Raw genomic sequence first — 26,891 nt, forward strand, 5'->3', positions numbered from 1 at the left:
GATCAAAGACCTGAATGTAAGTCATGAAACCATAAAACTCTCAGAAAAAAACACAGGCAAAAATCTCTTGGACATAAACATTAGCAACTTCTTCATGAACGTATCTCCCCAGGCAAGGAAAACAAAAACAAAAATGAACAAGTGGGACTAAATCACGCTGAAAAGCTTCTGTACAGCAAAGGACACCATCAATAGAACAAAAAGGTACCCTACAGTATGGGAGAATATATTCATAAATGACAGATCCGATAAAGGCTTGACATCCAAAATATATAAAGAGCTCATGCACCTGAACAAAATAAAAGCAAATAATCCAATTAAAAAATGGGCAGAGGTGAACAGACAGTTCTCCAAAGAAGAAATTCAGATGGCCAACAGACACATGAAAAGATGCTCCACATCACTTGTCATCAGAGAAATGCAAATTAAAACTACAATGAGATATCACCTCACACTAGTAAGGATGGCTACCATCCAAAAGACAAACAACAAATGTTGGCAAGGTTGTGGAGAAAGGGGAACCCTCCTACACTGCTGGTGGGGATGTAAATTAGTTCAACCATTGTGGAAAGCAGTATGGAGGTTCCTCAAAATGCTCAAAATAGACATACCATTTGACCCAGGAATTCGACTTCTAGGAATTTACCCTAAGAATGCAGCAGCCCAGTTTGAAAAAGACAGATGCACCCCTATGTTTATCGCAGCACTATTTACAATAACCAAGAAATGGAAGCAACCTAGTGTCCATCAGTAGATGAATGGATTAAGATGTGGTACATATACACAATGGAATATTTTTCAGCCATAAGAAGGAAACAAATCCTACAATTTGCAACAACTTGGATGGAGCTAGAGGGTATTATGCTCAGTGAAATAAGCCAAGCGGAGAAAGACAAATACCAAATGATTTCACTCACATGTGGAGTATAAGAACAATGAAAAATTGAGGGAACAAAACAGCACCAGAATCACAGAACCCAAGAAGTGACTAACAGTTACCAAAGGGAAAGGGACTGGGGAGAATGGGAGGGTAGTGAGGGATAAGGGCGGGGATGAAAGGGGGTATTATGATTAGCATGTATAATGTGGGGGGTGGGGGAAAGGGGAGGGCTGTGCAGCACTGAGAAGACAAGTAGTGATTCTACAACATCTTACTACGCTGATGGACAGTGGCTGTAATGGGGTTTGTGGGAGGTCTTGGTGAAGGGGAGAGTCTAGTAAACATAATGTTCTTCATGTAATTGTTGGTTAATGATAACAAAATAAAAAAAAAATAAGGTTGGGAATAAAATCCTACTCCTATTACCACTTGTAATATTCTGTGCCCCCCACCACAGTACATTTCAGCCTTTACTTTAGGAATCTGACATACATGGCAGGCACTGAAGAAGCCCATCTTGGTCCACAAGATCAAGCTGCATGATAAGGATCACAGAGCGTGGCATTAGAAGGAGCTTGGGCCCCTGACAATTTTTTGTAGCAAAGCTACCTGATCAGTTAGTAATAGGAAAGAAATAAACTTTTAATTTTACTTAAAAAAATTTTTAGGCCACTCTTATTTTTCAGTTTCTTTTTCACAGTAGCCAAACCCATAATTTAATGGATTCAAATTGCAAGTTGAGGGGTGCGGGCTTTGTCGTTAATATAATGGCATATAGTGTTGTTAGGAAACAGAAAAGGAGGACCTAAGTTATGGCAGTAGCAGCTGAAATAGAAAAATGAAGAAGAAAGCCAGTTTTGGAAGCTGAAGCTACAGATTATACAGTTGGGCAAAAGGGAGAGGTAATAATTTGAAGTTTTAAATCTGAGCCACTCAGAAGATACTTATATCATTAATCAACATAGGAAACGTAAGAGAAAGAACTGTATACAAAATTGAATAATTGGAACTTTACAAAAGGCTGTGAGAAATCTGTATTAAGTGCTCAAGACAGTAGAACTTGACAGAATTAGGGCTCATTTGCACAAAAATAAGCAGCAGGAACAAACAAGATTATAAAGGGAGGAGTTATAGTGAAGGCAGAATTGTAGTGTTTCAAGTCTCCATTTCTTTAAAAAAGTCAAAGGTATGACACTTTAAATGTTTTTTCTTTTAAATAATCTGAATGCCCCACATGCTTATCTCACAAGCATTTTCAGTAGTTAATGGACAGCCTCATGATTCAGGCATTCAATCAATTTCACTGATTATCTGAACACCACAAACTACAGCAGTCATTTTGATCTTCATAGAGTTTTAGATCATTTTTCTATCTTTAGTCACACTGTTTAATTTATCCCTTAATGGACAATATTGGTTAGAGTGGAAAAGTGATGGTGGAACACACTAAATTACTGAGGAAACTGAAATATTTCTGAAAATTAATTTCAAAATGTTTCCCCAAAGTGACATTTGTACGATAAAAATTTTTGCAAAGCACAGTGTGTACTTCAAAAATAATTTTAAAAGAGAAATAATTATTACATGCAATTTAGTTTTTCAGTGTACCAAAGGGGAAAAACACATTTTAACCATGTTTTTTATAGGAAGTACTTATTATCACTCTACAATCTTTACTCAAAAATCATTTATTTTTACAGTACCATATGCAAGAATTCTAAGCAGTTCTGAGAGCAGTTTCTATTGATTTTTTAATGCTCAAATTTTAATCTATATTCTGTCACAAAACCCACTTATTTAAAAGGTGTTATCAAATTTTTTTTCTAATTAGTGTCCATTACTTTCTAATGAGAAAAAAAATCTAAATTAGAGTATATTTTGAAATCAGAATGAAAAACAATCTGTAAACCAATAACCTACCAATCTAAGTTAAAATCATTTTTACTTACAAACACAACATAGTTTCTGCAAAAATGTAATTTAAAAATTCTTTAAGGATCTTCAGATTACATATTATGAACTTTAGAGAATTGTATTTCTCAAAGAAAAATCTGAAGACATCTATTTTATTATTTAAAAACTACTTATCCCTTTACAATTATAGAGCATATTCATGCAATAAAGTAATTAAAAGTTGCAGGATTTTTTACTTTGTGTTAAGGAGAAACCAGTAAAGCAATAAATTTCCTTTGACAGAAAAGATCAAAGGCACTGATAAATTTGGTATTCATTTACTGAGATTGTATGCTTTCAAGAAAAACTGGGAAATAGAACCATTCTAGTTTTCTCCATAGAGTAGATCTCATAAAAGACCACACAAAAGGATTATGAACCTACCCTTAAAATATTATTTGTATGTATAAATTGGAAGCAAACACATTTAGTTCAAACAAAATGTAAGTTTTCCAGGAAAGGTTATTTTTGTTAGGCTAAAAAAAAAAAGTGTATATCCACACTTCCCAATTACTCCATTATTTTGATTTATTCAACAACTATACTTTTGAATCTATGCCAGGCACTATCATATGAGCACGCTATAAAAAATTTAGCAAATATTTACTGAGTTAAGTATTACCTCTTTTTAGCGTTTCTTAGCCACCAATCTCTTTACCTTGGGATAGTCTGTACTAACATACACGTTAGCTATCAACTCAACCCTAAATTGTTGATATTTGAAATCTTCCAAGTTAGGTTTTGTAAGATTCATAGGTTAAAAAGCATAAGAAGAAAACTACAACATTTTAAATTATTCAATTATGTTACTGTTGTTTTCTTGGGCTTTTCCTGCCACAAAATAATGGTACTCTTGACTCCGTTGGGTCAACAGTTGGTCTTGAATAACTTAAAACTAAACTCAAGGCAATAAGATAAGTGAAAGGGTATCTCGCCACGACCCTCCTTACCCAGAACGACTCAGGAGACACGGGCCCACGCAAGAGATTTTATTATCTGAAGGAGAGAGTGGCTGCCCCAGAAGGGGGTTGGGAGGGGGGAGGAGAAAAGGAGGGGGAGAGGGAGAGGAAGAGGGAGGGAGAGGAAGACAGAAAGAGGGAGAGAGGGAGAGAGAGAGAGAGGGAGGGAGGGGAGAGGGAGAGAGCGGGAGAGAGTGGGAAGGAGGGAGAGGGAGCAGTGAGAGCAGGGAGACAGAGACAGAGACAGAGAGACAAAGCGGTGCCGCGCGCGTGGTGCCTTTTATTGTGGTGGATCCGCCCGGCCTGTGGCCCTGCGGGAGGGTCGGGATGTTTAGAGAGAAGGCGGGGGAAGCCCCGGCATGATTCTCACCGCCTTATGTGCTAGGGACCATGGGGCAAATGGAGGATATATTACTATTTTCTTATAAGTATCTTTGCTCTCTTCTCCTGAATGTCAAAACTGCTAAAATTAACTACAAAAGATTGTAATTTTTATCCGGTAGGTTTTCGGATCGGATAAATTACACCCCCCCCACCCCCCCGCCAAGTGAAAGATAACTGGTGCTTTCTACTTCCACTTTTACAAAACAATGAGCAAGAGGAAAAAGAGCTAAAATACACTTCTTCCCTCCCACCCCCAAAAGAGCTCAGAGGTTAAGACGCTTCCCATTACAAGCGCCTTCCACCGCCCCACAAGCAACAAACCGTGTAAGGCAGGCCCAAAGTCTCCTACATCTTCGACGAATCTGGGTCGCAACGAGGGAAATCAAGATTTGACAAATTCTTCCTTCACTTCAACTGTTTCTGCAAACACCACGACTTTCCAGCTTTGAAAAACGACCATTGCAGGATTCTGGCTGCACACTAATAAATAAAACTACTACCGAAGAATGGCCTTGGTCAGAGGTTAATTACCGAGAAAAGTTAACTTTAGCATCCAGTTTCTCACAAAAGGTATAAAACGAAGACGTCTCCTTCGAACTTGAGAGTGGTGACTCCCTCTCCCTCCATTAATTCTCAGCCTTGTCAACTTCCCCAATGAGGCAGTTCACCAGCCAACTTCATCCGTAACAGAGGTTGACGGCATCTTTCCGTGACATCTGTTTTCAGAATAGCTCGCTGGAACCCAAGGCAGCAGGGTTCCCGCATCTGAGCCGCCGCCAAACCCAACCATGACGAACAAACCAAGCTTGGGAGCCCCTCCGCTACTTAGCCAGCGTGAGCCTCAGCCAGGAAAAACCCCTTTCCGGCAAGTGGGAAGGCGCCGGGTCTGTTCCTTCAGGGCCCACCTCTCCTCCACCGCTCCCTCAGGACCCCTCTACACCTGGGGCCGCTAAGTAAGCTTTCAGCAGCCGAGGTCCAGTCCCAGCCACACACAAGATGGCAGCCGAAGACCTACCGAAGGAAACGGTAGCGCCACCACTCTAGCGATGCCGGCCTCTGGTATCTCCATTGGCCCATCCAGAGAGCGTGAGACAACCCGAGAGCGCTGACAGCCAATCGGGGGACGGCGCGATCCGGCGCCGCGGTTCTGCCGGCGGTACGCGCGGAGCTTCTGAGGCGTGGGCCCAGTCAGGTGTGCAGCCAATGGCCTCCGTGCCAAGTGGTGGGAGCCGTAGGTGTCCGACTCCTTCCATTTAGGTTTAGCGTTGAGATAGGCCTAGTCGTTAATCAGTGGGCTGCACTCCCTTCCCGGCTGAAGTGAGGCTGGTTATTTGTTGTTCAGGTGAGGTCTAGTAAATGGTGGAGTACCTCCCGGCCGTGGGGTCTCTGTGGCTTGGAGTCGGAGAGGAACCCTATCCGCAAGGAAGCCCAGCCTCGTCAACGGGACAGGGTGGAGCGCAAGTCCTCAGGTCTGGCGGGCGGCGTGAAAAACGGCAGTGGAGCAAGTGTAGCCGAGGCACGGCCTTGTGTTGGCCCCACGACGGCTCCTCCCCACCCCGAACCTGGGGACGCTACGGAGCCCCTGGCTGCGTGGACACCAGCCCTAGCAACCTCTCCTCTTTTCACCGAAGTGCGGTCCCGGGCTGGTGAAGGGATAGCGGGCGCACTGAGTTCTCAGCCCCCGTTTCAGTTTCTGTCTCCCGGTGCATACCTTAAATGTAAGGTGATTCCTAAGCAGCTGGAAACCTGAGGTTGTAAAGGGGCTGCAGAAAATGGACTGCAGGGTAAAAAACAAGCAGAACTTGAAGGTTTAACCACTGACCCATTTCACAGGTAAGACTTACATAAGCCCTAAATAAGAAGAGTCATTTGTCCAAGATAACGGAGTTGGGGGGGGGGGGGGTCAGATCCTAATGGCACTTGATTCTTATTAACCGCAACCCAATAAGTAATTACCCAAGAAGTAATTAAAATAAGGAACAGTTGTAGTTAACTGCTTTTCAGCATGTGGAAACCTGCAGTGAGTTCTATATGTATTAATGAACGAGGCCAAAAGGTAACTTGAAGGCTATAGAGTGGAATAATTTTAAAAAACATGGGCTCCGAAACCATCTGCTTCATTTTTTTGTCACTGCCACTTACAGTGTGACAACCTTAGCCTCCTCATTAGAAAAACAGGTTTGCTCATTTATCCCACATGATTGTTATGTAGATTAGTAAAATCAAGTTAAGTATTTAAAAATGTGCCTCACACATGGCTTATACTCAGTGTTCATTACTGTCATCGTAATTAAAGCATAAAGGAACAGTGGAAATGGTCACAGTTTCATAAGAGCCTATTTTTAAAAACGGAAAGGAACCACAAATTGAAACAGACTGACTGCTTTTCTACCAAAATGAAAAGGTGAGAGGGGGAAATATAGGAGCAAATTAAAAAATCCTTGCTACACTCCAACACTGCTTGTTTCTTATGCTGAGATTATGAGTGATTTAAATGTTGTTTTTTATGCCTTACTATATTTTGCAAATTTTTCTAGAGTAAGCATTTTCCTTTTGTAAGTTCAATTATTTTTAATTTTTACAAGGTATGAACAGCACTGGTGAACTTTCTTTAAAAAGAAGCTATTACTGAGTGCTTATTATATGCTGTAGATAGAAGTATGCATTGGTAGAACTTTCTGGAAAGCAGTTTGGCAATTGGTGCAGAAGGCTTTAAAATGGACAATCCCTTTTTGAAAATTATATACTTATTTTTTTAACTTGGTTTCAGTTGTGAACATTTTTAATTTTAAAAGATGTTGCCAAATTTGCCTCCAAAATACCTCTACTAACTTCCACATTCCAAAGGTAGTTTGAGTTCAATTTCTCTACAGTAGAGACCAACACGAGATACTACCTTATTTTTTGCCCATCTGATGGATGAAAATGATACTCATTTTTTAAAAATTTTTACTCTCTGATTACTAGTAAGGTTTCAGTATGTATTCATATGTTTATAAACCTAAAATTTATGTTTATAAATTTTCTTCTTCAAAATTATGAAGAGTGCAGTCCACAATCTTGAATCTTCCCTTTGTTCCCCTATTCTACACTAAGGACTTTGTTATATAGTCTTCAAGTCTTTTTTTATACTTATGTATTCTTTGTAGGTATGTATGGACATACACACACACACACATAATTTTAAAAACATTGTATCATACTATATAATTTTGTAATTTTATTCACTTGACAGTTTTTGCAGTGTATACATGTTATTTATAGTTCCTTATTTATGGCTTACTTTTTTTTTATTAAGGTATCGTTGATATACAATCTTATGAAGGTTTCACATGAGCAACACTGTGGTTACAACATTCATCCATATTATCAAGTTCCCCCACATTCCCCATTGCAGTCACTGTCCGTCGGTGTAGTGAGATGCTATAAGAGTCTCTACTTGTCTGTGCTCTAATGCCTTCCCCATGACTCCCCTACATTGTGTGATAATAATATATGGCTCATTTCTTTTACCTGCCTGATAGTGTTCCAATGTAAGACTGAATTGTTCTGTTAATGTAAACTATTTTTGTATCTATTGGTTTTCATATAAAGTTTTGTTTGCTATGTGCTTACTATACAGCACATTGTATTTACATAGCATGTTTGTATTTTCCTTTTCACGGTCATTGCTTGTTTCCAGTTTTTCAAACCTTGCAGACAATGCTGCACGGATATCCTTGTATTTTTCTTGTGGTGTTCCCAAAGGACATATACCTAAAAGTGGAATTGCTTGGTTTCAGTTGTGAGCATTTTTAATTTTAAAAGATGTCAAATTTGCCTCCAAAATACCTCTACTAATTTCCATGTCCCAAAGGTAGTTTGAGTTCAATTTCTCTACAGTAGAGACCAACACAAAATACTACCTTCTTATTTTTTGCTCATCTGGTGGATGAAAATGATACTCATTTTTTTAAAACTTTTATTCTCTGATTACTAGTAAGGTTTCAGTATGTATTCATATGTTTATTAACCTAAAATTTATGTCAATTTCTATAATTTAGAAAAATTACCCATTTTTCTATGGAGTCATCCTTTGATGATTTAAGGAGGGATACTGTATGTGTGTCTTGGATACTGTATGTTCTGTATAATTTTTTAAATGTCTTCAATATCTACAGCCATCTCCCTTTTTGTTAATATTAAAATATGTTACAAACATATTTGATCAGCTTTTAACTTTTGTTTTTATTCATCTTACAGATAGATTTTTCTCCTCTTTACAATCTTCAGGTCTATTTTACTGCATTTCTCTAAGACTTCCATACAATTTTTAATAAAAGCAATGGTGGCAAATGTTCTCATCCAGTGCCTAACTTTGATGAAAATGTTCCAGTGTTTCATCAGTTAGTAAGATGTTTGCTGCTAGGTTTTAGTAGATAGTCTTGAATAGGTAAAAGAAATTCTCTTTTATTACAAGTTTGCTAAGGGTCCCCTCTCTACCCAACCCTAGAGAAATGGTTGATTTTAATTGAAATTTTTTGGTTTGTTTTCTACATCTGATATGATAGTTTCCTCCATGTATTTCCTAATACAGGAATCTAATACACTTATAAACTTTCCAATATTAAATGTTTTGGGTATTCCTGGGATAAAGCCTACTTTGAAAATACTTTTACTCCACTGCTGCATAGTTTTAATTTTTGTTTCCATACCCAAAAATGCTTTTGGCCTTGAGTTTCTTTTCTTGTCAAGGTTATACTAACTCAGAAAAAGAGTTGAATTAGCTTCTCATGTATTTCCTTCTCTGGAATAGTTTATATGCTATAGAAAATATCTGTTCCTTGAGAGTGTTGTGGAACTCATCTGTAAAACTTTAAGGAACTGTTTTGTTTTGTTTTTTAACTTATCCCTCTAATTGTGATTTTCACTTCTTAAGCCTGTTTGGTATTGTTAATAATTTCAATCAGATATTCATGTGTAAAATGTCAGTGTAAAATATTTCTTTGTCTCATTGGTTTTCATATTAAATTGTATTTTGTTTGATGATTGTTGTATTTACTGGCATGCCTTTCTTCATCTCTTCATTTTAATGTTTCAGTGACATTTTGTGTGATTTAAGTGGGTTCTTATTTTAAAATATACCTAGGCTTAGCTTGCAATCCAGTCTGAGTCTCTCCTTTAAAAGTAAGTTTAACAAGTTCACCTGTATTGTGATTATTAATATATTTGACCTATTTCTTGTCATCTTATTGACCATACTTCCCTTTGTATCTTTTATAATCTTATTTTTCCATTTGTCCTTTTTGTTGAGGTTAGCCCCAAGTTTTATTTGTTCTACTTGTTTTCTTTAAATAGATTACCTTTACATTTTCTACAGTTCTTAAATCTATATTTTCTTAACAAAATCTAAGTATTGACATTCTCCCTACAAAGAACTTGATGTGCTTCCATGTTACTCTGTCTGATCTTGATCTTACAAAAAAGTCCCCTTCCACCTCCCCTCTAAAAAGAACATAACCTCTCTTGGCTGTATCTTCCAGCATTTTTGTTTCACTTGTTTTGTTTTGTTTTCTTTTTTATTAAGGTATCATTGATATATTATGAAGGTTTCACATGAGAAACTTTGTGGTTACTACATTCCCTCCTATTATCAAGTCCCCACCACATACCCCATTACAGTCACTGTCCATCAGCATAGTAAGATGCTGTAGAGTCACTATTTGTGTTCTCAGTGCTATACTGCCTTCCCTGTGCACCCCCTATATTATGGGTGCTAATTATAATACCCCTTATTCCCCTTCTCCCTCATCCTCTGTAACCCCTTTCCCTTTGGTGACCCCTAGTTCATTCTCGGGTTCTGTGAGTCTGCTGTTGTTTTGTTCCTTCATTATTGCTTTGTTGTTATACTCCACAGATTTGTGAAATCATTTGGTACTTGTCTTGCTCTTCCTGGCTTATTCACTGAGCTCCATCCATGTTGTTACAATGGTAGGATTTGTTTTCTTCATATGGCTGAATAATATTCCATTGTGTGTATGTGCCACATCTTCTTTATCTATTCATCTACTGATGAACACTTAGGTTGCTTCCATTTCTTTGCTATTGTAAATAGTGCTGCTATAAACATGGGGGTGCATATGTCTTTTTGAGACTGGGCTCCTGCATTCTTAGGGTAATTCCTAGGAGTGGAATTCCTGGGTCAAATGGTATTTCTACTTTGAGTTTTATGAGGAATGTCCATGCCGCTTTCCACATGGCTGAACTAATTTACATTCCCACCAGCAGTGTAGGAGAGTTCCCCTTTCTCCACATCCTTGCCAACATTTGTTGTTGTTTGTCTTTTGGATGTTGGCCATCCTAACTGGTGTAAGGTGATATCTCATTGTGGTTTTAATTTGCATTTCTCTGATGATTAGCCATGTGGAGCACCTTTTCATGTGCCTGTTTGTTGGCCATATGAATTTCTTCTTTGGAGAAGTGACTGTTCAGATCCTCTGCCCATTTTTTAATCAGATTATTTGCCTTTTGTTTCTTGAAGCACATGAGCTCTTTGTGTATTTTGGGTGTCAGCCCCCTATCGGATATGTCATTTATGAATATATTCTCCCATACTGTAGGATGCCTTTTCTACTGATGGTGTCCTTTGCTGTACAGAAGCTTTTTAGTTTGATATAGTCCCACTTGTTCATTTTTGCTTTTCTTTCCTTTGCCTGGGGATATATGTTCATGAATAAGTTGCTCATGTTTATCTCAAAGAGAGTTTTGCCTATGTTTTTTTCTAAGAGTTTTATGGTTTAATGACTTACATTCGGGTCTTTGATCCATTTCGAGTCTACTTTTGTGTATGGAGTAAGGCCGTAATCCAGTTTCATTTTCTTACATGTAGCTGTCCAGTTTTGCCAAGACCAGCTGTTGAAGAGGCTGTCATTTCCCCATTGTATATCCATTCCTCCTTTATCGTATATTATTTGACCATATATGCTTGGGTTTATATCTGGTCTCTCTAGTCTGTTTCATTGGTCTGTGGGTTTGTTCTTGTGCCAGTACCAAATTGTCTTGATTACTGTGGCTTTGTAGTAGAGCTTGAAGTCAGGGAGCGTACTTCCCCCTGCTTTATTCTTCCTTCTCAGGATTGCTTTGGCTATTTGGGGTCTTTTGTGGTTCTGTATGAATTTTAGAACAATTTGCTCTAATTCATTAAAGACTGCTGTTGGTATTTTTATAGGGATTGCACTGAGTCTATAGACTGCTTTAGGCAGGATGGCCATTTTGACAATATTAATTCTTCATATCCAAGAGCACGGGATGTGTTTCCATTTATTGGTATCTTCTTTAATTTCTCTTATGAGTGTCTTGTAGTTTTCAGAGTATAGGTCTTTCACTTCCTTGCTTAGGTTTATTCCTAGGTATTTTATTCTTTTTGAGGCAATTGTGAATAGAATTGTTTTCCTGGTTTCTCTTTTTGCCAGTTGCATATAGGAATGCAACAGATTTCTGTGTATTAATTTTGTATCATGCAACTTTGCTGAATTCAGATATTAGATCTAGTAGTTTTGGAGTGGATTCTTTAGGGTTCTTTATGTACAATATCATGTAATCTGCAAACAGTGATTGCTTGACTTCTTCCTTACCAATCTGGATGCCTTTTGTTTCTTTGTGTTGTCTGATTGCTGTGGCTAGACCCTCCAGTACTACGTTGAATTAACGTGGATAGAGTGGTCGTCCTGGTTTTGTTCCTGTTCTTAGAGAAAAGGCTGTCAGCTTTTGGCTGTTAGGTATGATGTTGGGTGTGGGTTTGTCATATATGGCCTTTATTATATTGTGGTACTTGCCCTCTATACCTATTTTGTTGAGAGTTTTTATCATGAATGGATGTTGAATTTTGTCAAATGCTTTTTCAGCATCTATGGAGATGATCATGTGGTTTTTCTCCTTTTTGTTGATGTGGTGTATAATGTTAATGGATTTTCTAATAGTGGACCATCCTTGCATCCCTGGAATAAATCCTACTTGATCATGATGGATCATCTTTTCTATGTATTTTTAAATTTTATTTGCTAACTATTGTTGAGGATTTTTGCATCTATGTTCATCAGGGATATTGGTCTGCAGTTTTCTTTTTTTGTGCTGTCTTTCCCCGGTTTTGGTGTTCGAGTGATGCTGGCCTCAGAATGAGTTTGAAAGTATTCCCTCCTCTTCTCCTTTTTGGAAAACTTTAAGGAGGATGGGTATTAAGCCTTCTCTAAATGTCTGATGAAATTTAGTGGTGAATCCTTCTGGCCCAGAGTTTTGTTCTTTAGTAGTTTTTTGATTACCAATTCAGTGTCATTGCTGTGAATTGGTCTGTTCAGATTTTCTCTTTCTTCTTGGGTCCATCTTGGAAGGTTGTGTTTTTCTAGAAAGTTGTCTGTTTCTTCTGGATTATCACTTTGTTGGCATATAATTTTTCATAGTATTCTCTAATAATTCTTTGTAGTTCTATGGTGTCCCTAGTAATTTTTCTTTCTCATTTCTGATTCTGAGTAGATTCTCTTTTTTTCCTGATTAGTCTGGCTAGGGGTTTATCTATTTTATTTTCTCAGAGAACCAGCTCTTGGTTTCATTAATTCTTTCTGTTGTTTTATTCTTCTCCATTTTATTTCTTTCTTTTCTGATCTTGATTATGTCCCTCCTTCTACTGATTTTGAGCCTCATTTGTTCTTTTTCCAGTTTCATTAATTGTGAGTTCAGACTCTTCATTTGGGATTTTTCTTCCTTCTTTAAATAGGGCTGAATTTCTATATACTTACCTCTTAGAACTACCGTCACTGCATCCCACAGAAGGTGGGGCGTGGAGCTGCTTTTTTCATTTGTCTCTATATATTGCTTGATCTCTGTTTTTATTTGGTCATTGATCCATTGATTATTTAGGAGCATATTGTTAATCCTCCATGAGTTTGTGGACCTTTTTATCTTCTTTGCGCAATTTATTTGTTTCATTTGTTATTAAAACACTTTTTCATCTGTGTTTATTCCATATTACTGTGTTTTACTCATTTATTTGTTCACTATTGCTTCTTTACCTCAGTACTTCCCTCCAGGATAGTTTTTATTCTTGACACTTCTTTATTTCTTCATTAGAGTTTCTGAGTGGCTTTTTGAATGCCTATAGAAGTCTTTTATTTTTAACCCTTACTATTGAAAGATAGCTTGACTAAAATAGTATTCTAATATCAAACATAACATTTTGTGTCTGGCATTTCTGATGAGAAGTTTGATTACCAGTATGATCAGAATTCCTTTTAGATAATCTAGATTTTCTATAAGTTCTAAGACTTTATTTGAATTCTTCATGTTTTGAAACTTATCCACTGTTTGTCTAGTGGTATCTATTAAGAATTTTATCCTGCTAGATACTCAGTGGACCCTTAGTGGGTTTATGTGTTTTGCAGTTCTGAGGAATTCTTGGTTCTTATTGCCTCGGTCATTCTATTTTATCCCTCCTCTTATTATTCATTTGTTCTGTGTTCTGAATGAATTACTCAGCTCAGTCTTTCAGCATACTAACTGGCCCTTCATCTGAGTTGATGCTATTATTCAATCATCTGTTGAGTTTATTCAGCAGCTGTTTTTATATCCAAGGTTATATTTTGGTTATTTTTCAAAATTGAATGTTATTTCATTTATGAGGTTTTCTTCCTTAGTTCTTTGAGGATATTAAATACAACATTTGTTTTAATATTATTTCAGGGTGCTCTGTTAACTCTCCTCTTGAATGCTAAGTCCATCAGTTTGATGGGCTTGTTAAGTCTCTTTCATAATGTAGCTTTACTCAGATGTTTGATGTCTCTCAATTGTGCACTCATCTTCATGGAGAGGGTTTGCTTTTTCCTTTTGTTGTGCTGTGATGGTGGTTAGCATTATCTCCGTAGCTTCCCATCTGTGTCCTTTTCCCAGAGAGATCATAGACTTTGTCCACAGAGAATTCCACTTTTGTTTTCAGCAACTATATATATTTTTTTCTTTTTTCAAAATAATTTAATAAAATTAACCAGCTTAGAGTTACACAAAGATGCATTTTTCATACAGAACTCAGAGAAAAGTAAAAATTCTTCATATACTTTCAGGAGATTAACCTTCAGTCTTTCTCTTTTAGTGCTACTCTAGTTAGCAGATATTTGAAATATGTATCTTTAAGAACTTTTCTTAACTGCTGTATCTGGCTTTTGCCAGAATTTTGACGTGTCAGAGATTTCAGACTACATATATATATGTGTGTGTGTATATATATGAGATATAGAGATTAAGTTTAATTTCTCATCTAGCAAATATTTACAAAGCAAAATTGACCTCTAGCTGCATGTTATAGTCTAACATTAGTTGTTGCCCTTGGGCATACTATTGGCTACATTATTTTTTGTTAATTTTTTATTTTGTTATCATTAATCTATAATTACATGAAGAACATTATGTTTACTAGGCTCTCCCCTACCCCAGGTCCCCCCCACAAACCCCATTACAGTCACTGTCCATCAGCATAGTAAGATGTTATAGAATCACTACTTGTCTTCTCTGTGTTGCACAGCCCTCCCCTTTCCCCCATCCCACACATTATACATGCTAATCATAATACCCCTTTCTTCTTCCCAGCCCTTATCCCTCCCTACTCTCCCATTCTCCCCAGTCTCTTTCCCTTTGGTAACTATTAGTCCATTCTTGGGTTCTGTGATTCTGCTTCAGTTTTGTTCCTTCAGTTTTTCCTGTGTTATACTCCACAGCTGAATGAAATCATTTGGTATTTGTCTTTCTCCGCTTGGCTTATTTCACTGAGCATAATACCCTCTAGCTCCATCCATGTTGTTGCAAATTGTAGGATTTGTTTTCTTCTTATGGCTGAAAAATATTCCATTGTGTATATGTACCACTTCTTCTTTATCCATTCATCTACTGATGGACACGTAGGTTGCTTCCATTTCTTCACTATTGTAAATAGTGCTGCGATAAACATAGGGGTGCATCTGTCTTTTTCAAACTGGAGTGCAGCATTCTTGGGGTAAGTTCCTAAAAGTGGAATTCTTGGGTCAAATGGTAAGTCTAGTTTGAGCATTTTGAGGAACCTCCATACTGCTTTCCACAATGGTTGAACTAATTTACATTACCACCAGCAGTGTAGGAGGGTTCCCCTTTCTCCACAACCTCGCCAACATTTGTTATTTGTCTTTTGGATGGTAGCCATCCTTACTAGTGTGAGGTGATATCCCATTGTGGTTTTAATTTGCATTTCTCTGATGACAAGCGATGTGGAGCATCTTTTCATGTGTCTGTTGGCCATCTGTATTTCTTCTTTGGAGAACTGTCTGTTCACCTCTGCCCATTTTTTAATTGGATTATTTGCTTTTATTTTGTTCAGGTGCATGAGCTCTTTATATATTTTGGATGTCAAGCCTTTATCGGATCTGTCATTTATGAATATATTCTCCCATACTGTAGGGTACCTTTTTGTTCTATTGATGGTGTCCTTTGCTGTACAGAAGCTTTTTAGCTTGATATAGTCCCACTTGTTCTTTTTTGCTTTGGTTTTCCTTGCCTGGGGAGATATGTTCATGAAGAAGTTGCTAATGTTTATGTCCAAGAGATTTTTGCCTGTGTTTTTTTCTGAGAGTTTTATGGTTTCATGACTTACATTCAGGTCTTTGATCCATTTTGAATTGACCTTTGTGTATGGGGTTAGACAGTGATCCAGTTTCATTCTCTTACATGTAGCTGTCCAGATTTGCCAGCACCATCTGTTGAAGAGACTGTCATTTCCCCATTGTATGTCCATGGCTCCATTATTGAATATTAATTGACCATATATGTTTGAGTTAATGTCTGGAGTCTCTAATCTGTTCCACTGGTCTGTGGCTCTGTTCTTGTGCCAGTAACAAATTTTCTTGATTACTATGGCTTTGTAGTAGAGCTTGAAGTTGGGGAGTGAGATCCACCCCACTTTATTCTTCTTTCTAGGATTGCTTTGGCTATTCAGGGTCTTTGGTGTTTCCATATGAATTTTTGAACTCTTTGTTCCAGTTCATTGAAGAATGTTGTTGGTAATTTGATAGGGATTGCATCAAATCTGTATATTGCTTTGGGCAGGATAGCCATTTTGACTATATTAATTCTTCCTAGCCAAGAGCATATGATGAGTTTCCATTTGTCAGTGTCCTCTTTAATTTCTCTTAACAGTGACTTGTAGTTTTCAGTGTATAGGTCTTTCACTTCTTTGGTTAGGTTTCTTCCTAGGTATTTTATTCTTTTTGATACAATTGTGAATGGAGTTGTTTTCCTGATTTCTCTTTCTATTGGTTCATTGTTAGTGTATAGGAAAGCCACAGATTTCTGTGTGTTAATTTTGTGTCCTGCAGCTTTGCTGTATTCCTATATCAGTTCTAGTAGTTTTGGAGTGGAGTCTTTAGGGTTTTTTATGTACAGTATCATATCATCTGCAAATAGTGACAGTTTAACTTCTTCTTTACCAATCTGGATTCCTTGTATTTCTTTGTTTTGCCTAACTGCCATCGCTAGGACCTCCAGGACTATGTTAAATAACAGTGGGGTGCGTGGGCATCCCTGTCTTCTGCCCAATCTCAGAGGAAATGCTTTCAGCTTCTCGCTGTTCAGTATGATGTTGGCTGTGGGTTTATCATATATGGCCTTTATTATGTTGAGGTACTTGCCCTCTATACTCATTTTGCGGAGAGTTTTTATCATGAATAGATGTTGAATTTTGTCGAATGCTTTTTCAGCATCTACAGAGATGATCAGGTGGTTTTTGTCTTTCTTTTTGTTGATGAGGTGGATGGTGTTGATGGATTGTCAAATGTACCATCCTTGCATCCCTGGGATTAATCGCACTTGGTTGTGGTCTTTGATCCTTTTGATATATTTTTGAATTCAGTTTGCTAATATTTTATTGAGTATTTTTGCATCTACATTCATCAGGGATATTGGTCTGTAATTTTCTTTTTTGTTGGGGTCTTTGCCTGGTTTTGGTATTAGGGTGATGTTGGCTTCATAGAATGAGTTTAGGAGTATTCCCTCCTCTTCTATTTTTTGGAAAAACTTTAAGGAGAATGGGTATTATATCTTCTCTGTATGTCTGTTAAAATTCCGAGGTAAATCCATCTGGCCCGGGTTTTTTTTTTCATGGGTAGTTTTCTGATTACCGCTTCAGTTTCTTTGCTGGTAATTGGTTTGTTTAGATTTTGTGTTTCTTCTTTGGTCAGTCTTAGAAGGTTGTATTTTTCTAGGATATTGTCCATTTCTTCTAGGTTTTCCAGCTTTTTAGCATATAGGTTTTCATAGTACTCTCTAATAATTCTTTATATTTCTGTTGGGTCCGTCGTGATGTTTCCTCTCTCGTTTTTGGTTCTGTTGATATGTGTTGATTCTCTTTTTCTCTTAATAAGTCTGGCTAGAGGCTTATCTATTTTGTTTATTTTCTCAAAGAACCAACTCTTGGTTTCATTGATTTTTTTCTATTGTTTTATTCTTCTCAATTTTGTTTATTTCTTCTCTGATCTTTATTATGTCCCTCCTTCTGCTGACTTAGGCCTCATTTGTTCTTTTTCTGAGTTTGATAATTGTGACGTTAGACTATTCATTTGGGTTTGTTCTTCCTTTGTTAAATATGCCTGGATTGCTATATATTTTCCTCTTAAGACTGCTTTCGCTGCGTCCCACAGAAGTTGGGGCTTTGTGTTGTTGTTGTCATTTATTTCCATACATTGCTGTATCTCCATTTTAATTTGGTGATTGATCCATTGACTACTTAGGTGCGTGTTGTTAAGCCTCCATGTGTTTGTGAGATTTTTTGCTTTCTTTGTACAATTTATTTCTAGTTTTATACCTTCGTGGTCTGAAAAGTTGGTTGGTAGGATTTCAGTCCCTTTGAATTTACTGATGCTCTTTTTGTGGCCTAGTATGTGATCTATTCTGGAGAATGTTCCATGTGCACTTGAGAAGAATGTATATGCTTTTGCTTTTGGGTTTAGAGTTCTATAGATTTCTATTAGGTCCATCTGTTCTAGTGTGTTGTTCAGTGCCTCTGTGTCCTTATTTTCTGTCTGGTGGATCTGTCCTTTGGAGTGAATGGTGTGTTGAAGTCTCCTAAAATGAATGCATTGCATTCTATTTCCCCCTTTAGTTCTGTTAGTATTTGTTTCACATATGCTGGTGCTCCTGTGTTGGGTGCGTATATATTTATAATGGTTATATCCTCTTGTTGTACTGACCCCTTTATCATTATGTAGTGTCCTTCTTTATCTCTTGTTACTTTCTTTGTTTTGAAGTCTATTTTGTCTGATACTAGTACTGCACCACCTACTTTTTTCTCCCTATTGTTTGCATGAAATATCTTTTTCCATCCCTTGACTTTTAGTCTGTGCATGTCTTTGGGTTTGAGGTGAGTCTCTTGTAAGCAGCATATAGGTGGGTCTTGTATTTTATCCACTGAGTGACTCTAGGTCTTTTGATTGGTGCATTCAGTCCATTTATATTTAGGGTGATTATCGATAGGTATGTACTTATTTCCATTTCAGGCTTTAGATTTGTGGTTACCAAAGGTTCCAGGTTACTTTCCTTGCTATCTAAGAGTCTAACTTAACTCACTTAGTATGCTGTTACAAACACAATCTAAAGGTTCTTTTCTATTTGTCCTCCTTTTTCTTCCTCCTTCATTCTTTATATATTAGGCATCAAATTCTGTACTTTTTGTCTCTCCCTTGATTGACGTTGGGGATAGTCAATTTAATTTTGCATTTGCCTCGCAGTCAGCTGCACCACCCTCCCTACCCTGGTTTTACTACCTCTGGTGACAGCTATCAACCCTAGGAACACTTCCGTCTATAGCAGTCCGTCCAAAATAGATTGCAGAGATGATTTGTGGAAGGTAAAGTCTCCCAGCTTTTGCTTATCTGGAAATTGTTTAATCCCTCCTTCAAATTTAAATGATAATCTTGCTGGACAAAGTAATCTCGACTCCGGGCCCTTCTGCTTCATGGCATTAAATACATCATGCCATTCCCTTCTGTCCTGTAATGTTTCTGCTGAGAAATCTGATGTTAGCCTGATGGGCTTTCCTTTGTATGTGATCTTATTTCTGCCTCTGGTTGCTTTTAACAGTCTGTCCTTATCCTTGATCTTTCCCATGTTAATTACTATGTGTCTTGGTATTGTCTTCCTTGGGAAGTGTTGTGTTGTGTTGGAAGATCTATGGATCTCTACGGCCTGAGAGAGTATCTCTTTCCCCAGATAGGGGAAGTTTTCCGCAACTACCTCCTCAAAGACACTTTCTGTCCCTTTCTCTCTTCATCTTCTGGTATCCCTATAATGCGAACATTGTTCCGCTTGGATTGGTCACACTGTTCTCTCAATAGTCTTTCATTCTTAGAGATCCTTTTTTCTCTCTGTGCCTCTGCTTCTTTGTATTCCTCTTCTCTAGTTTCTATTTCATTTATTATCTTCTCCACCATATCCAACCTGCTTTTAATACCCTCCATCGTGCTCTTCAATGATTGAATCTCTGACCTGAATTCATTGCTGAGTTCTTGGATGCCTTTCCATACCTCCATTAGAATGTTGATGATTTTTTTTAACTCCCTTTCAGGAAGAGTCATGAGGTCCATATCATTTAAATCTTTCTTGGGAATTGTATTAGTTTTACTCTAGACAAGGTTCCTTTGGTGTTTCATGTTTGTTTATGGTGCCCTCTAGTGTCCAGAAGCTCTATTCTGGAGCTGCTCAACCCCTGAAGCAATGTCAGGGGTCGCAGGTGAGTGGTACTGGTACCTGGGTGTAGGAAAGAGCTGTTCCCCACCTCCTGGCTGCTGTGCCTGTCTCCACTGCCTCAGCCAGTGGGCCAGTCACACAGGTATGTTTTTGTCCCAGAGCAGCTGGATATGGGGCCCTGCTTTCCACAAGCAGCCAGAATCCCAGTCTCCCCAGGAACTCTGCCTGTATTAACTTTCCAACCTGGTAGTCATGCTAGTCTCTTGAAAGCACCATGAAATGTAGGTTTGTGCTCCCAAAGCAGATCTCTGGAGCTAGGTATTCAGCAGTCGCAAGCCTTCCACTCCCCCTTCTCCGTTTTTCTTCCTCCTGCTGGTGAGCTTGGGTTGGGGAGGGACTCGGGTCCCATGGAGCCACAGCTCTGGTCCGTTACCCCATTTGGTGAGGTCTGCTCTTTTCTCCAGGTGTATGCAGTCTGACGCCGTCTTCTTTCCTGTTGCTCTCTCAGGATTAGTTGCGCCAATTAAATTTTCTAATTGTATCCAGTTTTAGGAGGAAGTCTCTGTCTCTCCTCTCACACCGCCATCTTTAATCCTGGCTTATATATTTTTTTAGTAAAAAAAAGTGTTCTAACATTTCTGTTGGTTTGGGAGTGGGGGGGTCCAATTTATCATATGTTGATCTTCAGAGTGAAAATTGTTTATCTTTTTTTTTTCAAGTTATAATAAAAATTATTTTTATTGCAATTATAAAAGCAACAATATAGTTATAAGAAAACTAATATTTGACTTTTTTAACTTACAGAGCACTTTTACATGCGTTATTGCATTGATCTTGAAAATTCTGTGAATAGGTAGAACAGATGTGATTATTATAAAGGTATACAGTTGGAAGAGACAAGTGTACAGAAGTTAGGTGATTTTCCTTAAGCTTATATGAGCTGTGAACATGAGGTAGGGATTCAAATTCAAAACTTCTGTTCATTTTTATCTTACATTAACACCTGTTTTTATTTTTTTTAATGAGTATATGTATTTTAGAAGGGGTTACAGGACATATAATTAACACCCATACAAACAGTATCCAGCTGAAGAAAGGAAACATGGTTGAAACAGTTGATGAGCTCAACATGTTCTTTCATGATTTATTTATTCATTCATATTCATTCATCTCTTAATGGATATTTTGCTCTTACAGCAATGCTGTAACAAGAAATAGAAAGATCAGAATTTCAGAGTATGAATATTTCCAGTTTTGTTTGATGTGCTAAGTTGCTTTCTCATCAGGCATGCTTAAGATACTCTGTTGTTCTTTTTTGTCAGCAACATTGTATGTGTGTGTGTGTGTGAGAGAGAGAGAGAGATTGACCATCTCTTTTTGACCTATTCCACCTGTAGGTGTATATCTTAAGGAAGTAATCAGAGATAGGCATCAAGTGTATTCCAGCTTTATTTACTGAAAAAAGTAGAAATAATCTCAATGTCTAATACAGAGGTTTATTTAGTAATAAATTATGATTAGTAATTTATTATAATTTATTAAAATTCTGTAATATTTAATACATTTAGTGGATTATTGACCAAAGTGAATTACATAGTAACTTTAAAGTCTTATTAAAAAAAAATGACAGGTGAAAGTGAAGGATATATTATCAATGAGAGATTATTAAAAGTTATACATACTGAAATCCAGGTTTCAAAAGTATACATACTGAAATAATAATAATTATTACTAGCATTTGTTGAGTCCTTCATGTGTGGCAGGCGCTATTCTATGTGGCTAAGTCTCCATAACAAAAACCCTTTGAGGTAGTTAGCATTATTCTCCCCAATTTTTTTTATTTTAATAGTCTCTGTTAAATGGGGATGGTTTATGTTAACAAATATATGTGGATGATTTTTAAGTTCTGTGTAATTTTCCTAATTTTGATATTTTACACATTTTTCCACTTAATAAGTATTCTTTTTTCATAATAGTTCATGCTATTTTAAAAGATAGAGCTGTTGTTATAACAATGTTTTTTCTTATATATCTTATTCTTTATAAATATATACACCATTTTTTATTGTCTTTCTTACAGAATGTTCCATGCATTGCGGACAAAAAGATGGACTTGGTCTTTATTTTTAATCTGTCAATGATCTGATCCGACTATAAATATTCACTGATGAAGATATATGGACTTGTCATTAGGTTGAACTAATGGTCATTTCTGAAAGTTTCTTCAACCACAATTTCTATTTGAAAATTCAAGTATCAAAGAATATTGGGTTTAGAGTGGTGTAATGATGTATTTTCTCTGAGGACTACAGATTTTGTAGAGACCACAGTTGGATTCCAGTTATATTCTCCAAAGTGTTTCAATCCTTTGATAAAGTTAATTCTGAAGAGTTTTATGTTTATGAACAACACCAAAAGATGGGAGAAAAAAATGGTAGGTTGAAACACCATTGTTAAGCATTATGTTTAAAAAAAGTGTATAGAATATTTAATGAAGCTGAATTGTGGAATTTTCAAGGTTTTTTATTGCAATTGACTTTTCTGAATTAGAAGGAATTAAGGGTTTATTTTCACATAGCTGATCATTTTGACAGTCTTTAAAATTAACTATGTATGTATAATGCTAACTCAGTATTTTAGTGTACCTTAAAAAAATTTTTTTTTTTAGAAAACCTACAGATTTACAGAAAAATTGAGAAGATAGCACAGAGTTCCATATCTCCTGCTCCCAGTGTTAGTTATGATTAACATCTTATATTTGTCTTGGTATGTTTATTACAATTAATGAACCATTATTGACATGTTATTATTAACTAAAGTCTATAGTTTATTCATATTTCCTTAGTTTCTACCTGTTGTCTTTCTGTTCCAGGATCCCATCTAGTATACCATATTGCCTTTATTTGTCAGGTCTTCTTAGGGTCCTCTTGGATGTGATAGTTTCTAAGGCTTTCCTTGTTTGTGATTTTGTAGGATTTGTACCCAACTATTTTGTAGGATGCCTTTCTATTGGAATTATGGACTGATTTTTTTTCTCATGATCAGACTAGGATTATGGGTTTTGGGGATAAAGACCACAGAGGTAAAGTGCCATTTTTACCACAGCATATCAAAGATACATGTTATCAGCATAATTTCTCACTTGCTGATATTGAGCTTGATAACCTGATTGACACAGTGTTGCCTACTTTCTCCATTGTAAATTATTATTTTTTTTCTCCCTTTACCTTCTGTACTGTTTGATAGGAGATCACGGTGTACAGATAACACTTACAGAGTGTGGATTTATGCTCCCCCTCTTTGAGAATGGAGTATTTTCATTATTTAGAATTCTTCTGCAAGGGAGATTTCTCCTTTCACCCATTTGTGTACTTATTCAATCACATATTATATCTTTATGGACTCTTGAATACTTATTTTATACTTTGGGTTATAAACCAGTACTGTTTTATTTTGTTACTCAAGTTGTCCCAGGATTGGCCATGGAGCTCTTTCAGTTGGCTCTGTCCCTTGACATACCCTTATCAGTGCAGATGGTTTTGTTTTGTTTGTTTTTGTTTTTTAGCATGTCCTTATTTTCTGGTACTAGAAGATGCTCCAGGATCATCTTGTATATTTTCTGCACCAGTCCTAGAATCAGCCATTTCTTGAATGAGCATTGGTTCCTTTTATTGGAGAATAATACTAGAAACCAAGATCCAGGCAGTAGGTGTGCTTATTACTGCTGGTGGGCGGGGAGTCCTTGCTTATAGGCCCTCTCAGCTAACAGAGCAAGGAAAAATAGGTGTATAGTAACCTGTGTATATACATGTCTATAAATATTTCTTTATGTAGCCATTTATATATTAAGCTAAACATGAATTTATACTGATGTTTCCAACTCTAATCTATTACCATATGGATCATTCTAGCGTACTGTCTTTGCTTTCCTGTAAACTCTACTCTAACCATGAGAAACTGTGGCTCCCACCATTTGTTACCCATTTGCTTTAATTGCTCAGTTCTAATGTATATACATAGCAGTATCAGAAATATAAACTTATTCCCAGATGGAAAACTATGGTGCTTGTACACACAGTATTGCTTTTAGTATTAAAAATACCACTTATTTCCAGTTATTTAGGTCAGCACATTTTCCACCCAGCTCTTCAGTGAGGTGGTGTATACATTTTTAATACATTTAGATTTTCTTGTTACAGTCTGCATTACTTTCTGGGATCCTGAAACTCTTACATGATGTTTTTTAATTTGCATACATTATGTTCGCTCTATATGCTTTAAAGTTCTGTGGGTTCTGACAAATGCATAATTCATGTATCCACTATTACAGTATTGTACAGAATAGTTTCAAGGCCCCTTAACATACTTGCAAATATATGGATTGTTTTATAGATCATAGTCCTTATTTCACTGGACCATAATCTAAGCCAGTGGTTCTCAAACTTTTTTTGGTCTCAGGACTACTTTATACTCTTGAAAGTATTTAAAACCCCTCACAGCTTTTGTTTATGTGTATATCATATTTACTTTGATTATATAATACGTAATACATTACGTATTAAGAATTGAAAATGAGAAACTTAAAAAATGTTAATTGGCTCATTTTTAAAAAAATAATAAATCCAGCATGTTAACATAAATTAAATTTTGTGAGAAATAACTATTCTGTAAAACAAAAAAATTAGAAGATCATTGTTTTACATTTCTAGAAATCTTTTTAATATTTGGCTTAATAGAAGAGAGATTCTCATATTTACTTCTGCATTCGATCTCTGGTATGTTGCTTTGGTTGAAATGTATAAAGAAAATGAAGCTTCACACAGATAAGAAGTTAGAAAAAGGAAAAATATTTTAATAGCCTTTCAAATAATGGTGGATATTTTTTTTATACAACTACAAAACTCAAGTAATCATTCCTTCAAGGTTATGTGTGAAATCTGAACTCATATCAATGAATTTCTTTATACTCTATTAACATTGGTCTATCTTACACTTTGAATGGGTCTTTTACATGTATGATTTTATAACATGCATTGGCCGCTTGAATGTATTGGTTCAGCAGATTTTCCCAATGTTGACAGATTTCATCATACAATATTAAAAAATCACATTTGTTAATATTTTTACCAGTCTCATCAAAAAGTGGTTAATTAATTATTGAAAAACTGTCAAGCCTACCATGGCAGATGCAGGGTTTCCAAATTTCTAATTTTAACTTGGTAGCTTGAATTTTATCATTAGCAGCATATGCTGTCAGTTTTGTCCTTTGAGTGATAAGTTCACTTTGCTTTTTTTTTGAGGAAATGTGTCCCAAACTAAGAAACTGTAATTTTTGCTAGTGGTTCCTTTAAGTACAAATGGTTTTCCATGGGGTAAAAATAAATAGTTTAGCTTACAGCTCAAATAATCACACTAGTGCTTTTCCTTGAGGCAGCCATTGTACTGTGGTAATTATTTATGTTGTCTACCAAGGACACTCTTGAGTGAAATTGGTGGTAAAGAATACAGACCTAACTAGTAGTTGGTGCCACCTCCTTGGTTCATGCTAAGACACCAACACTTAACTCAGCAGTATTTTTGTACCAAGAGTTTGTGTCAATGTAAAAAAAAGCAAATATTTTCTTAGTATTACTATTAAAACAGTTTAACCTAGTATACTCTCTGAAGGTATTTGGGAACCCTCAAGGACTCATAGACCACACTTGGCTGATCACAGGCTCATAGATACCATAGAGATCCTCTATACCAATGCCCTGAAGCTCCTCAAGGGAGAGAGATAAATTTTTGTGTACCTAGGTCATCATCAGTGTTTTGGTAGGTGCTCCATAAATACTCATCTAGTAAGTGAATTCAGATCAATGTGATTGATGAGCGTTACCTATTTACAAAGACTGTCTATCTCAAGAGAGATTGGGAAACATAGTGTAACTATATAATTGTCTTCCTCTTATAAAGCTGCTAGGCTTCTTGCTTCATGATTATGTTCTTGAAATAATTCATTATACCTAGCAAAGCAAGGAAGCAAGCTTGGACAACAGTAGAGTTATCAGATGGCATTCTTCATTTCTGGGTGCAAATACCAGCAATACCAATATACTGATTTGATTTTCAATTGAAGTACCTGCTTCTGTATTCTTTGTAGATGTCTTCTAGTAAAATATACTGAAATATTTACAGTTTTAGATTATAACATTGAGCATACATACAATGCACAAATTAATAAAGAAAAAGAGCAAAAAACTAAAGTTGTTTACATTGTGGTAACAGCCTGCAGTTGAAATGAGTCACCCAAATGTTTCTCCTTAAGATATTCATTTACGTCTTATTCAAAAAAGTTATTAATTGGATCCATAACCTCATTTATCAGATAGATTAGTTATCTCATTATTACTGTGGTTTAAAGTTTTCATAGCAAGAAGACAAAAATCAGCAAGAGGGAAGACAGGAACAAGAACCATTTAAATAGGACAATTAAATGTAACAGTATGAAATAATAAGGATGTCAGAAGGAATAATATATTAAAGACCCAGAACAAAATAAATATGAATTATTTAGTTACATTCATTTATTGTATAAGCAGATAGTTATAGTATTTTTTGATTGGTTAGATTTTCTTAAATTATATTGCTAGTATCCTAGCAATTATATATATATATATATATATATAGGAATTATTCTATTCCAAGACTAAGCATTTATACTGTTTTTTATTAATTCATTGTATGTATTTCCTATCAGAATAATTTAGATCATGTACTGACATTTCTAATGGTTTTCAGTCCTTGTCACTGAAAAACAAAAATTCAATGAAGTCCTATCTTTCAGTATCACTGATATTTTCTCAGGCCACATGAGAGTTGTATATGATTGCAGAAGGTTATGCTACCAAAAGCTATTTCTAAGTACCTTTCAAAACCCTTCCCATCTAGATATCCACCTCAAATAAAGATAAATCTCTAGTATGGTGTGTTGACTCATGTCCCTG

At 36.4% G+C, this 26,891-nt stretch overlaps 2 protein-coding genes across 8 annotated transcripts in view; one reads left to right on the forward strand and one right to left on the reverse strand.

Annotated features, from left to right (window-relative positions):
• Positions 1-5,164, reverse strand: part of CAB39L (calcium binding protein 39 like) — a 215,585-nt gene extending 210,421 nt beyond the window's left edge. For 2 of the 5 annotated variants that reach the window (XM_073212673.1, XM_073212672.1), the window contains exon 1: positions 4,498-5,163. The gene's annotated coding sequence lies outside the window, so the exon portion shown is untranslated. The other 3 variants (XM_073212677.1, XM_073212675.1, XM_073212676.1) reach the window with 3 other exon arrangements.
• Positions 5,165-5,338: 174 nt separating this feature from the next.
• The window catches only part of SETDB2 (SET domain bifurcated histone lysine methyltransferase 2), a 74,369-nt gene continuing 52,816 nt past the window's right edge, over positions 5,339-26,891 (forward strand). For 2 of the 3 annotated variants that reach the window (XM_017670762.3, XM_017670763.3), the window contains exons 1-2: positions 5,343-6,009; positions 21,986-22,339. In XM_017670762.3, the coding sequence (XP_017526251.2) occupies positions 22,324-22,339 (16 nt within the window). In that variant the 5' untranslated portion in view covers positions 5,343-6,009; positions 21,986-22,323. Of the gene's footprint in view, positions 6,010-21,985; positions 22,340-26,891 lie in introns of all 3 variants that reach the window. The other variant, XM_073212668.1, reaches the window with a different exon arrangement.

This window comes from Manis javanica, chromosome 9 (assembly GCF_040802235.1).
Source record: "Manis javanica isolate MJ-LG chromosome 9, MJ_LKY, whole genome shotgun sequence".
In the NCBI taxonomy this organism is placed as follows: Eukaryota; Metazoa; Chordata; class Mammalia; order Pholidota; family Manidae; genus Manis; species Manis javanica.